Raw genomic sequence first — 13,158 nt, 5'->3', positions numbered from 1 at the left:
AACTACCTTGCGTGCGTCGAGTCAAGTCCCTTGTTGGCTCCCGGCCCTTGTGCTTGTTAGAGCCTGTGCGACGCACCACAGCGCTCTCTTGAGACATGGCGGCCTCGTTTACCAATCTTCCGTCGTTTGAGACAGTGCACCGCGGGACGCGACAACAAGCCACTCGGAAGCATCCCCGCTCTTCTTTTTGGGCAACGGGGGCGAGATCCCTCTGTCTTTGCATGGCATACGGCCAAAGTTCTTGACTGACGTGCCACAAATGCGAATCATTGGTGATGTGGCTTTTCAACCCGAGCTTGACCGCTAGTATGTTGGCCCCATCTTGCGACCTATGTGAATGTGCAGCAACTCGGCGCGCGAGTCACTTCGCGCCGAGTCCATGTACCATCTCGATGATATACATGTTCCGCCAGCCCAGGTCGTCAGGACGTCCCGGTGTGTTGCAAAACATTATCAGAGGGTCGTCACCTTCCTCTGCGTGGCCACTGATTGTTCCCCTCACAACTACTCCTATGCCCCAGCTCTAGAGAGCCTCGATATTAATATTTCTGCCATTAGTGCATGTACCTCTTACTATTTGGCCCCTCATATCTTGCTCTCGGCCGTGAAGCCAGGTTCATCAACAGAACCCAGTCTCTCATTTCGTTCAGAACAAGGATTCTTATTATATTGCCGCCAACTGCTACCAACTACTACGAGCCGCCAACGGTCCTGCTCTAGGATCGACTTCCTGGTTCGGTCTGCTAGGTCAAATCATCGATCCCGACACTCATGCAGTCATGACGTGTCTAGAAAATGCGCTGGTTGACCGGAAGCGTGATTGCACTTTGCTCGATCCCAAGCAGGCTCCCGTGCATTTCCCCCATACACAAGACTTATTTGAAGCAGACGACTAGTCACCTGAAGAGTCATGTGAGACAATATCCCCTCTTGGCTCTTGACTTTGCTCTTTGTTACTACTTTTAGACAGCCCCCTGTTACTGTACGATAGATGGGCTGGGTAGGAACCTCATCATGAAACCAGCCCCCTTAGACGTCTTCGTCCTTTTAAATCCGGCCCTGAAAGGCTGCTCCTATCCTGTGCCATCAACAGCAATACGCTGTCTCAGGCCGATGCCTGTGCTCGTGGTGGGAAGCACAGCTTCGGCAACCCAAGTCCTAGGGCGACAACCCCTTCTGTTCACGACGTCTCCTCTCCAATCAGAACCGCGCGATGAAGACACCATCTCTTGCAGGCAGCGTTGCAATCGAGACGGGCCGCCGATTTAATATGCATTATGCTACGTTTCCTTGCGTTACAATAGGTTGACGAGGAAGCCTCTTGTGGCTGGACGGTTGGTTCTGGCCACGCTAGCCCCTTCCATCGCTGCTTCGCTGCTTCGGCGTTCTTACTGGCAAAAACGGGTACTTGCCGTCGGTCTTGGAATAGCGATTGGCTTGCCTCTGGTGCGAGGGCGGCTGTTGACGGACAACTGACAGGTGGGACCTCAAAGCGGCGTCTCTACAGGCTGCGGACGCCTCTCTCCGTGTCGGACCAAGCTCCTCCAAATCAGAACCACAACGGGACGGGACCTGGGACGGGTGTTCCTTCTGCCCATGGCAATGGCATGGTGCTGAACAAAGTATGATTAATCACCTTTGCTCCTGACCCAACAGTTGTGACCCAATCATGTGATCAGGCGAGCAAAGCCGAATCAGTCCGCTTGCAGGGCTGTCCAAACGCATACCTAGCCACCCAACTTGACTGTGTCATCCTCACGGTCGCCGTCACAGTCGCACGACAACTCGCTCTCCAACCGCCCAACGTTGATCCTGCCGCATTCTGCTCTCTACACATTGGATTCGCTGGCCCAGATCTATCATTGCCTCGCATTGGTCACTTTGAGGTCACATTGGCTGAAGCGGCCTCCGGCTCCGGCTCCGACTCCCTTGCGTCTAATCCGCGCGGCTCGAGCTGCCCAACGCTGCTAGTCAGCAGACTTTACACCGCAGGTGCTTGCTGCCATGTACTGCAACGCTGTCGGGGCTAACGATATGTTTCTCTGGTCTAGATTGTTCCGCTGTGCTTCCCATCCGAACCATGGAGCTCAGTCAGCAGTCCATCCACGATGTCATCCATCCGACAGCCGCTTTCTCAGTGGCTTCTCCCGACCCTGCTCCAGATTGCCCAGATCGAAACTCCGCTGCCAGCTGGCAGGATTCGTTGTTGAACCCCAAGAACCGCATTGACAGCCTCGCGCCTCTGCCACGTCCGCTATGGCGCATCGACGGCTGTACTGCTTTTGGGAGCCAATTCTACGCCGTGCCGCTCTTTCTCGAAACCATTTCGCCGATTCGGGTGGATGTCTTTATCCCCGAGCCCGCCAAGCTCTCAAAAGAGCTTCGTGGTGTTCTTGATGTCGACGTTGCATTCCACACCACGAGCGGGTCCCGCATCGCCATTTTAGGCATTACACGTCACGTTCTTCGGATCCTACAGCATTGGACGTCACGATTGAGGGACCCTACGCAAATCTTCCACAACGTTCCATTTGGGTCCAGAATTGTTCTCGACAATCTTCCCGTCAATGTTGCTGAGGCCCGCATTTCCGTTGCCCCAACTCACTACTTGGAACGCCAGCTCTTGTCTGCGCAGTCCCTTGAGAGCAACTGGGGGAACGACATACAATTGCCTCCAACCATTGACATTGGTGAGGTATCCTATGGCACACAGCTGCATGACAGTGTCTGCCTTGTCCAGATTCAGGGCAGAACATGGATTTTCAAAGCCCTTACCAGCTACACCAAGTACCTCTATCATGAGCTGAAGCAACTCTTGTCCATTCAGCCCCACCCCAATATCATCACTCGGCCAGCCCACTTGGTGACGAAGAAATGTAGCTTTGGAAGCAAGGTGGCAGTTGTCGGGTTTACTCTGGAGTTTCATACCTACGGCAGCCTTCGTGACTTGATCCCTTTCCTGAGGATACACGACAAGATTTCGTTGGCAGATGAGACAAAGTGGTCGCTTCAACTCGCATCGGCACTGATCCACCTCCGCAGAACGTCAACCATTTTCTACCCGGACCTGAGACTTGACAACATAGTCTTGTCATCCTCTCGCAATGCCGTCATGGTCGACTTCGAACAACGGGGAGTCTGGTGCGAGTTTGCCGCCCCGGAAGTGAACGCCCTAGAATATGTGAGACTGCTTGCTGTTGACGATGAGATTCCACTGGAAGTCAGTGAGAAGTATGCCAACATTTTGACCGAAATGCTCCCTGGTTGGGAGGCGATGGGAGAAGGCGAGGGGTACGTGTGGCCGTCAAAGGGCTACAATGTCCCTTGGGAATGCCTTACCCCGACCGAGCAAGAAGCCTGTGAGGTTTACATGTTGGGACGCGTGCTTTGGTGTATCTTTGAGGGAAACAGTGCTCCCCAGCGAGCCGCCGTTTGGCTATCGTACCGATGGGAGCCCGCTGTGGAGTTTCCGGGATACACCAGAACCCCGGAGCCCATCCGGGGCCTCATTGATCGATGTACCCGAGGAAGACAAGATGGGATGAGCAAGCTGATTGTGCGTGAGAGAAATCGGCTTGTGCTACGGGGAAACGAGAATCGAGGTCTTTCCACGGCGGAGAACGTTCAGAAGACTGCCCGGGATTGGTGGTCGAGGGAGGTTGAGGAATCAGAGCGGTGGTTGAAGGAGAGGATGGAGGGTATGAAGCGGGGGGACTGGAAGGAGAATTACTATGACCGGCCGACGCTAAAGGAAGTTTTAGCTGATCTGGAGGCATTCCGAGATGAGGGTGGCATCGATGCTTAAGCGGCTCCGTTGCTCTGACTATTGGTTGTCAAAGACAACATGGAAACACGACCAGATTAGAGATCCTAGAACGACCGGAATAGAGTACAGCACGATAGTTTCAAGGAGTATTCTCTATCTCATGACAGAAGCCCGGTCTCTATAATCTAGTCTGGCGACATGGTCTGGTGTGAGTTATCTAAAAGAGAGCATTCGCCTTAAATCCCAAGGATATCAAATGGCCATTTTGGTTGTATTCCCGTGCCTTTCCGCCACGCCCAACATGAAGAAATCCACTTCAGTAACGCAATTCACGTCTCACTTCATCCTCTTGGATTTGCGATCCGTCCCTTGGCCCTGAACGGACCGCTTCAGCCCGGATCCCGTGCCCGACGTCCTCAGCCTGTCAAGGAGAGCGCGAAACCGGGCCGCGTAGGCCGCCGGCGCTCCATGCACTCCGATTTGGTCGAGGATGGACTCGAGATTATTTAGGAACTGGCTTGCGGCCTCGGGGAGCAGGTTCAAAACGCCCAGGACGAAGTCCTCGTCGCGATCGCCGATGAGGCGCAGGTACAAGTTGCGATCGCGGCGCGAGGTGCCGGCGTGGGCGTCGCGGTTGCGCGAGACGACAGCATCGAGGATGTTGACGAGGCTGCGGGCAGCGGAGATGGCCTCGACTGGTTCCAGTGGCCGGTCGCGCGTGTACAGCTCGTGCCTGATGAGGCGGACGGCGCCGGTGATGTGGGTGGCGGCCCAGTTGATGTCGCGGGGGGTTTCCTGGGACGGGTCCGGGTCCGGGGAGGCGGCGTAGGCGTCGAGGTCGCGGAGGACGTGGTTGACGCGCTGGGAGAGCTTGCGGAAGGGGTCGTTGATGGGATCCGTGGGACGGGAGAGGGAGTGGAAGTAGTGGAAGAAATGGTGGTCGTCGAGGAGCATCCGGAAGATGGTGCGGTCCAGGTCCCGGCGCTTGAAGATCTTCTTCCCGGCCGAGGGACGAGTGAAGATGTCTGGGCGGTAGTCCTCTGGAGACACGCCATGTACTGAGGAGAGGAGCTCGCGGGCTTCTTGGGCGCGGTACGGGTCGAGCTCGTTGTCGTACTCCGAGTCGGGTGTGACGACCTGGCAGTGGATTCCATCTGCAAGGAGATCTAGGTGGTGGTTGGCGATGTTCTGGAAAGGGTCTCCCATTTCCCTGGGGTATCCGCCCTTTGTCATTTCTAGGGGCTTAGAGACGTCTTGGTCGTAGACGGTCTGCTTGACCACTTGATCAAGCAGCCACAGGAGGTGTTCGCAAGGCTCCTCGTCGTGGCCGCATGAGCAGCTCAGCTGTGAGCTGCCATGTTCGGGAGCTCGGATGCGGATGGAGCGGGTGACGAGTTCCGTCATCTGGAAGGCGTAGGTGTCGTCGATGCGGCGGCACTTCTGGAGGGCGATTCTGGGGGGTTCGGTGAAGGCATCGCGGACGGCGTTCTGCGTGGATTCGGGGAGGTTATGGATGCTATAAGACAGCTTCGTTGTGGGAGAGCGGACCACGGTGGGGGGTTCATCTTCGAAGTCAGAGATATCTGAATCCATCTCCGATTCGGAGCTCGACTCTTCCTCGAGGTTCTGCCTCGACTCCTCGGCTCGACTCTCAGCCCGAGTCCTCGATCGAGTTTCTGGAGGCATGCTCTCGAGGGTTAACTTGCTGAACCGGGACACAGGTGGAGACATGAAGGACTGAAGAAGCTCAGCCAGGAAGTAAAGGTGTGAGAGAGGCTGAACGGGATGGATCATGAGCAACATGGTGGGCTTGCCATGGACTTTATAGCATCATGGAGGATTCACGGGGACATGGATCATAGCGGCATAGGGAGGCTGTAGGTAGTGTGTAGTGTGTAGAGAAGGACCGCACATGCGGCCGGCGATGGTTGGTGATGGGGCATGAGGTCAGAGCCGGTACGCGGGACACGGGACCACATGGGGGGTGTGGTGGGAATAGGGACATGGGTAGCAGGCGATCATGGCAGAGCAAAAGAAAAAAGCAGAAGCAACGACGATTTGGTTTGGGGTCACGATGCGGGCGGGGAGTTGGGTCGACGAGAGCAGACGCGGCTGAATATGGGAGTACGGGAGTATGGGAGTATGGAAATATGACGATATGGCAGGTTTGAGAAAGGCTTCTAGGCTGTGGCTGTGCGGGCGGAAGCTGGGGGCGGATGGAGCCCGTCTCCTGGTTGCATGGGCATCGGCATTGGCATGGGCCCAGACGGACCATATCTACCGGTATTAACGGCATGTAGACGGCGTACAGACCGCATGCGGATGGCGGGTGGGAATAGGCTGCATTGCCTCTGCAGCCGTTGATTCTTGTAGATTAATCGAGAGTTGGTGCACGAGGCTGACCAGCTGTAACATCACCAACAGCCTGCTAGGGACGTGCGTGCTTCGCGGTGGGAGCCGAGCAGGCCAGGCAGACTGCCAGAATGCCGGAATACCATGGCTACCAAGATGGTCAGAGGTGGACAATCCGGTGGGTATTTGGGGGGCAGTATCCTGCGGCCTCGATGGTGGCCAATTCGAAAAAAGATGTTTCTCACAGGCTTTCTTCTTTCTTTCGTCTGGGTTTCCAAGGCCAGAAGACGCGATAGATGGATGCCAGTTACAAGTTCAGTTGGTTGGTTCAGTTGGCTCAGTTGGTTCAGCACCGGGACTCAGCCACACACCCCCCAAGGCCCGCTGCCGTTGACGGCCTGGGGGCTGCTCAGCCAGCATCATCATCTCATCTTCATCGCCTACACCCCATCCTTCGGCGGCTCGCCCAGCCACTCACAGCCGCCGCAGCGTGGCCGCAACTGCGACCAGCCTCGTCCGTCGTTCGCTCTGATGGGACGGGAAATTCCCGTTTAGTTTTATTCTTCCCACCTTCGCTACGTTGCCCTGCCCGACTGCAACTGCGGGGGGTTGCCTCTGCTGCGACCGCGCCGAAAGAGGATTCCAGGTGCGGCCCGTTTCGGCGGCCCCAGCGAGGCATTCTCGCACCCAGCTTCAAAGCTGCCGGGCAGACTTTGGTCGGCCATCGCGGCCATGTCCACTTGGTCCTTTGGTCCTTTGGTATTCTCGACGCCACGACAGACACAGGCGGCACTTGGGTTGCTCGCTGAGCTGCACACCCCTCCGGCCGTGGCTTGGGAGGGAAGTACCGCTTCCCACCTCCGCTTCCCACCTCCGCTTCCCACTTCCCCTCTCACCTGTCCTCCTCCGCATGTCGACCAAATCAAGTGACCAGCGTCGACGAGAGCATCTCTCATGTTGGGGGCCCAAACATGCAGTTCCCTATAAGGATCATCATGGACCACACCGATGAGGCTATGCCAGGTAAGTTGACTGTCTTCTCATGTGTCCAGATTTAGAACCCAGAGCTCGGCCTCCTCCGGGGACATCAACCGTAAACTTGCAGACTTGCCACCGCTTCAACAAGACAACGCAAGATCAATTCTCCACACACACACACAAATCACACACCTACAAATATACATATGCACACATACATATACATTCATGCACACTTGCTCTCTCAGTAGCGGAGTAGGCCATAAACCAAACCACCGGGTCTACATGTGAGCAAACAGGCTACTCTTCAGTAACATGGCTCCGGCCAACCCGTCTTCGAAGACATCATAGATGCTACTCATTGACTCCAATGTGACTCATCCAGACAGATGCCTAAAGCTACTACAACTCTTCCAGTCTCCAGACAGGACTTTCGAGGCGCATGTGAGGTGTTGGAACTTCCGTGAGTGACCTTCAAAAAGTTTACAGTGACGTAGCGTTGAATTGCCACACGACTTACGTTTCCGCATACAAGTGTACATAGATAGTCTAAGGCTCAAGGTGAGGCTGATTTGGGATCTACGTTCCAGGAGAAAACAGGCCTTCGTTATCTTGCACCCGCGAGTTTAAACCAAGCATGGTTCAGCTAAGAGAAGATTCTCTCCACGGAGGCCCCCCATGGCTCAAGATATGGTAAGCTTCATGTTTGCAATATACACAACATCTAGGCTTAGAACAATGTCACTACGGGGATTGACCGTTATTTCATGTACACCTCTGCAGATGCTCGTCACCCCCGTCATAGCAAACATTCACATTCTGGTCGAAATCGCTAGTGGGTTTTATAATACCGTGTTTGGTAAGAGCATCAAAATTAGATTGAACAGGTTGGCTCCTTGTTTCGTGTGCGTTGGCCATGGCGGTCAACATTTGAGTTACATAAACAACAATGAGAGAAGAAGAAAACACAGAACACGAGGCCTTTACGTCACAACTCTGTATAGTCTCAGAACCATCAAGCAGATTGTGACGGTTAAAAGAAAAGAGTCTTGTCTCACGGCCAGGGCTTTCAAACGAAAAAAGCTATCCGCAGGCAAAAGACTTCATCAGGCCTATTATCCCAGGCCAGGTCCCCAAAGCAGCTTGTCGTGACTGGTCGTATCGCCACTTGCTGAATCAACCTTTAATTTCCCAGTGCACCATTCCCAGAGCCGTTAAAGGAGCGAGGTTTGTGTGTCAGGCGAATCCGAGCCAAACCACCAAAAGTTGACGTGCGCAGTTCCTGACCGTGGGGTCCCCCAAAAAAATAGAATACAGGATACATCATGCACATGTCTGTAGGGTGGGACGCATCCCGTCCTCGAATCGAACGGCTCGGTTGCTGACGCGCCCCTTGGTGGTTACGTTGCTCGGCAATCTGCCGTTTCGGAGGATCGTCTTCTGATCGGGCGAGGCAGATTTGGAAGAAGACGAAGACCGGCCTGCAGATGAAGAAGGAATCTTCCTAGGCAGGCTACCCACAGGCCGGTCGGATTGTCAATCGATACCGTGCTGTCTCTTGAGCTGAGCTAAAGACTCCCGGCGAGCCTCGAGGTCCTCTTTTGACTTGGCCATCTTGTCGGGCTGATGGTATAGAACTGTGGTGTTTTTGTTAGCGGGGAGTTGGGTCGAGCGAAACGTGCAAACGAGAAGGGAATTACGAACCGACTAAATAACGGTTCTGGAAGTTGAAACCGTTGAGCTTGTCGCAAGCTTGCTTGGCATCCATTACGTCTTCATAGACAACGAAGGCCGTGCCTTTGGTGTTATTCGCAATGCCCTGACGGACCTGGCTGTAGAGAATTGTCAGTATACTGTCGTGGACGGGGTCGACTCGACGAGGCTGTGGTCGCTGTGGTCGCTGTGGTGTTGGATGGAGCCATACCGAATTGGGCCGAATTTTCCAAAGAGGTCGAACAACTCCTCTGGAGTGACGTTGTAGCTAAATCGGCAACGGTTAGTCGAAGACGGTGAATTCGATGTCGTCCAGGGCATACCTCAAGTTCTTGACGAACAGAGCTCTATAGAGAGAGGTCAGTGAGGTTCTGATACTGGGATTTGAGGTCCCGGGGCTGCAAAGCTGCGTGTCCATGGGCGAATGTGGCGTGGGGCGCTATGCCGACGGATAACGCGCGCCTTGTCGCGAGAAGACTTACCGATTGACTTCGGGGGCTAATTTACCGCCGCGACTACTCATCTCTTGGATGATGCTGATGACGATGATCGGATTCGGTAGGGAAGGGGGGGGAGGTCGCAGTGGAGAGATGGCGAAGGATGGGATGAGTGCGGGAGCGGAGGCGGACGAGGCGAAGACTGGCGAAGGAACGAGTCGGGGCGCTCGATGTTTGCACGTGACCTTGGACGTGGTTCGACCAGGCCCCCAGGATCCTAGGACGAAGAAAAGGGTGGCTAGCCGAACTGGGACGTTGGCGTGATTGGACGATGGTGGAAAAAGCGGCTCTGGAGTGCCGGCGTCACCGGGGATGCCTTAGGTTCGCGTTCCGGAGAGATGGGTTTCGCGCTCGGTGAAAAGATAAGGGTGGCGATTGAACGAGACGAGATGATGCGAAAGGAGATGGATTGATGGAATTGTCATTTCGTGTAGACGCTGGATTTTGCTCGCAACTCGGAGGGACGTGACTTCTAGCGGTGCGCATCACGCGACCAGACCAGGTGCCCAGTGACCTGCCTGTTGCGCAGAGGCACTGGCCAAGAACCAGGGCGGACAGGCGCTGTGACGGCAGGTACCAGCAGAGTACATGCAGCTGCGTGCGGATTCGGCAGGGAGGTGAGGTATCCCGTGAGCCACCGCCGTGCGCCGTCGCCGCGGGGATCCATCTGGCGGCACTTTCATTGCCGACAATCAGGCCCCTCACAGCTGAGCTTGCAGGACACGTGTGTGCAGCCCGGCTCCATCGCCGACCGAGTTGGCGCCGCCTCTCCGCCAGCCAACACCACCCCAATGGCGCACTACGACGTGGGCTTTACAAATTGTACTACGGGTGGTGCTACTGTAACTTACGTAGGTAGTCTGTGATCAAGTGAGTCGCTAGCCTCGTGTGGCAATCGCTTGCATCTTGCCGCAGTCGGGGGGTTTTCGCTTTTCACGGAACCACGGCATTAGCCCCTAGATCTAGATCTGCTGTATCCTAGGGGCTACAAACCAGCTTGGCCTAGTCATGTTGCCTGTCTGTGTGTGCTCGTGTCCTGCAGACTTGCGAAAATGTATGCACGCCCAACAGGTCCTTTAATTCGCCGGCCTCTCGGTCAATTCTCGCCTTCGCCACGCATGAGTCCAGCGAATCGATTGCAGCGTGTGGCTGGGCCAACCAGTCCTCAGATCCATCTCACCACCAATTGTACAACAAGAATGGCCGCTGGGCTAGGCAACATTGAAAGCAACACTGAGCTCAGAATGCTCTACTAAATCCATCCTACGGCATACACTTATATTTCCATCGTGGTCTGATTCTGCATCGCGTGCTTAATCCTCGGAATTCACATCTTTTTCACCTCCGCTTTACTGTCACCAACCGGCCAGTTCCACCAACAGCCATCAGCTTGTCGCAAAGCTGGCTCCCGTGAGAATCGCTGTTCTCGCTGCGATGCCGGCTTCCCCCTTGTTGACTCACGCACTTCGCCTCTCATCGCACAGCCAAGGGCAGCAGCCGAGATGAGTAACTACGGCGGGTCTCGTTTCGGCCATAAGATCCTCTCCGTGTTCGATGTATGGCAAGACAGCCGAGATTTTCTCGCCGACGTCATCGAGTCACTCGGGGCACCAACGGAAACCGAATGTCTTCTCCGACAGAGCCTAGCGGCCGGGGCGGAGGACTACCTTATCGAGTGCGCCGAGTCACTCCGACGGCGCCGGGGCACCGACGACCAAAGCCTAGACGGACAAGACGTGCTTACATATGTGTGGGAAATCTTCAACGGCATCGATGCCTCCGCTTCTGTCGATGAACCCTGGGAGCAAACAGATCGACTCATTGCTCAGGCAAAAGCCTTGGAACAAGATGCAGAACTTCACCTCTCATTGCTATCCTCCGCTCCAGTCGCAGAGAGTAATGTGGACTTTCCCACCCTGTCCCAGCCACCTACGAAGTCAAAGGGACGGGTAACGGCGTCCCATTACTGGCTGGATCAATCTCAAGAACTATGCCCGAGTCAAAGCCGGAAGCGGAGCAGCGCAACTCAATTGCACTCGACGGCGCCTTCATCCTCTATCCCATTTGCGTCACAAACCTGCGGCCGCCACAGATTCTCAGTGTTGTCGGAGCGAGCGAGTGCCGCCACTCTTGATGTCAAAGCCCATGCAGAAGTGCGTCATGGTCAGAACCACAGCCAAGGCGCCATTATAGAGACTTTGTGTCTTCCTGATGCAGCAGGTATTAGTGTGAAGCGGATGAGCACCGTCTCCCCGTACTTTTCATCAACGGCAACGGCAGAGAAGAAGAAGTCCCCAGCCAAAAAGAGACCGCCTGCAGGCACTGTCGCTACGGTCCCCTTTGCCCCCCTCACATCGCCAAAGTTTGGCATTATTCAGGAGGAGTTTGCCGAGGATCCATTTTGGTTACTAATTGCTGTCACATTTCTCATTAAAACAAACGGGAAGCTGGCAATACCCATGTTCTACAAGGTCAAGGAACGATTTCCGTCCCCCGAACACGTGGCAGATTCCGCCAACGCAGAAGAACTCATTGACATGATCCGCCATCTTGGACTATCTGTGGTTCGCGTTGCCTTTATGCAAAAGTATGCGCGAGGGTTTCTAGAAGACCCACCAAGGGCTGATGTGAGGTACAAGGTGAAAAACTACCACCGTCGAGATGTTGATCCGCTGTCAAACGCGCTGGGCAGTAGCTTGGCGGTTAAGCCAAGCCCATCTGCTCTAGAGGGAGACGTGGAGGACCTTGAGGCGTGGGAGATTGGCCACCTCACCAAGGGCAAATACGCAATCGACAGCTGGCGCATCTTCTGCCGCGACAAGCTTCTCGGCCGTGCAGAGGACTGGAACGGCAAAGGCCGGGAGCCCGAGTTCCAACCCGAATGGATGAGGGTCATGCCCGCCGACAAGGAGCTTCGCGCGTACCTGCGCTGGATGTGGATGCGCGAGGGCTGGGAGTGGGATCCCGTCACCGGGGAGCGCACCGTGCTGCGGGAAGAGATGTTGAGGGCCGTGGATGAAGAGAGGGTCGAGTACGATGACACAGGCGGGTTGAGGATTTTGAGTGATGGTGGCGCGTGCAATGCAGGATGACAGGAGAATGCCGTGTCTAAGACGTCAAGAGCTCAGCAAATCCTCCAGAGGCTTGACCGCCTACTGTATGACCTTGCAGGACTATATGAGCTTTTCTAGAGACACAACATGTTGTAGCAGAGAGGAAGCACTTAGATCATCTTTGAGTCCCTATCCGGGTCCGTCCGTCTCAGCCTCCTCCCTCTCGTATTCTGGCCTTGATGGGACCATATCTATCCTCCCCAATTTCAATCGGACCAGGATGCCATGCCCTGCTCTCTAAGACTACTACGTAGTAGGCTATGCACCGCGTATTTGGAAGCTTCCTAGTATTGTCCAACACATCCTATAGTTTCCACGATTTATTTTGTTTTATTTTACCACAACTGCATGCACAGCCAGAGCCAGCCGCGCCACCCCTGTCGCAGTCAATCGAAGAGGGGGTGGAGTAACCTACTTAATTAAATGCATTGCCCTCGGGAAGCCGAGGCTACTGCCAAGGATGGTAACCCAAAATGTTGCGAGCGAGTGAAGGCGTAAACAAGGCGGCCACAGATTGGAATGCGCCGCTTGACAACCATCTGGACAGTCCCTCGGTTGGCCCGGTCGACACGGCGTGGCATGTCTTTGAGACAACTTGTCCCCTCCGTCTTCCGCAAAACGGACTAGCAGCGTTGGGGAAGGTAAATGCTCCCGCCGCCTGTGACGCTGTGACGCTGCAACGCCACCGCGATCGTAGGCCGGCAAAAAAGCTTCTGGTGTCTTGGCTGGCCACCCTGGG

General features: G+C 55.2%; 6 protein-coding genes across 6 annotated transcripts; 4 read left to right on the top strand and 2 right to left on the bottom strand.

The window, feature by feature from the left end:
• The first annotated feature begins 798 nt into the window (after positions 1 to 798).
• Positions 799 to 1,736, top strand: BGZ61DRAFT_437873 (uncharacterized protein). The gene has a single exon (XM_046244182.1). The coding sequence runs from the start codon at positions 1,015 to 1,017 to the stop codon at positions 1,267 to 1,269; it is 255 nt and encodes an 84-aa protein (XP_046112010.1). The 5' UTR covers positions 799 to 1,014; the 3' UTR covers positions 1,270 to 1,736.
• A 344-nt stretch (positions 1,737 to 2,080) lies between these two features.
• Positions 2,081 to 3,805, top strand: BGZ61DRAFT_337905 (uncharacterized protein; the record flags this gene model as incomplete). The annotated part of the gene is made up of 1 exon (XM_046239080.1): positions 2,081 to 3,805. The coding sequence occupies one exon, from the start codon at positions 2,081 to 2,083 to the stop codon at positions 3,803 to 3,805; it is 1,725 nt and encodes a 574-aa protein (XP_046112009.1).
• A 297-nt stretch (positions 3,806 to 4,102) lies between these two features.
• BGZ61DRAFT_470689 (SWIM zinc finger family protein) lies at positions 4,103 to 5,497 on the bottom strand (the record flags this gene model as incomplete). Its single annotated transcript, XM_046248116.1, has 1 exon — positions 4,103 to 5,497. One exon carries the CDS (start codon positions 5,495 to 5,497, stop codon positions 4,103 to 4,105), a length of 1,395 nt encoding a protein of 464 aa, XP_046112008.1.
• A 671-nt stretch (positions 5,498 to 6,168) lies between these two features.
• Positions 6,169 to 6,418, top strand: BGZ61DRAFT_437869 (uncharacterized protein). The gene has a single exon (XM_046244181.1). The coding sequence runs from the start codon at positions 6,250 to 6,252 to the stop codon at positions 6,412 to 6,414; it is 165 nt and encodes a 54-aa protein (XP_046112007.1). The 5' UTR covers positions 6,169 to 6,249; the 3' UTR covers positions 6,415 to 6,418.
• A 2,214-nt stretch (positions 6,419 to 8,632) lies between these two features.
• BGZ61DRAFT_525384 (uncharacterized protein) lies at positions 8,633 to 9,332 on the bottom strand (the record flags this gene model as incomplete). The annotated part of the gene is made up of 5 exons (XM_046252750.1): positions 8,633 to 8,733; positions 8,801 to 8,928; positions 9,021 to 9,077; positions 9,133 to 9,156; positions 9,292 to 9,332. 5 exons carry the CDS (start codon positions 9,330 to 9,332, stop codon positions 8,633 to 8,635), a joined length of 351 nt encoding a protein of 116 aa, XP_046112006.1.
• Positions 9,333 to 10,685: 1,353 nt separating this feature from the next.
• BGZ61DRAFT_10858 (uncharacterized protein) lies at positions 10,686 to 12,878 on the top strand. Its single transcript, XM_046236904.1, has one exon. The coding sequence runs from the start codon at positions 10,809 to 10,811 to the stop codon at positions 12,396 to 12,398; it is 1,590 nt and encodes a 529-aa protein (XP_046112005.1). The 5' UTR covers positions 10,686 to 10,808; the 3' UTR covers positions 12,399 to 12,878.
• The last annotated feature ends 280 nt before the right edge of the window (positions 12,879 to 13,158 follow it).

Source organism: Ilyonectria robusta, assembly GCF_021365365.1.
Source record: "Ilyonectria robusta strain PMI_751 chromosome Unknown BGZ61scaffold_1, whole genome shotgun sequence".
NCBI classification, from domain to species: domain Eukaryota; kingdom Fungi; phylum Ascomycota; class Sordariomycetes; order Hypocreales; family Nectriaceae; genus Ilyonectria; species Ilyonectria robusta.
The sequence above is the reverse complement of the archived record's forward strand: the minus strand, read 5'-3'. Positions and strand labels throughout refer to the sequence as shown.

Coding starts and splice junctions, on each gene's coding strand:
- BGZ61DRAFT_437873 (XM_046244182.1), top strand. CDS start 1,015: ATGAAACCAGCCCCCTTAGACGTCTTCGTCCTTTTAAATCCGGCCCTG.
- BGZ61DRAFT_437869 (XM_046244181.1), top strand. CDS start 6,250: ATGCCGGAATACCATGGCTACCAAGATGGTCAGAGGTGGACAATCCGG.
- BGZ61DRAFT_10858 (XM_046236904.1), top strand. CDS start 10,809: ATGAGTAACTACGGCGGGTCTCGTTTCGGCCATAAGATCCTCTCCGTG.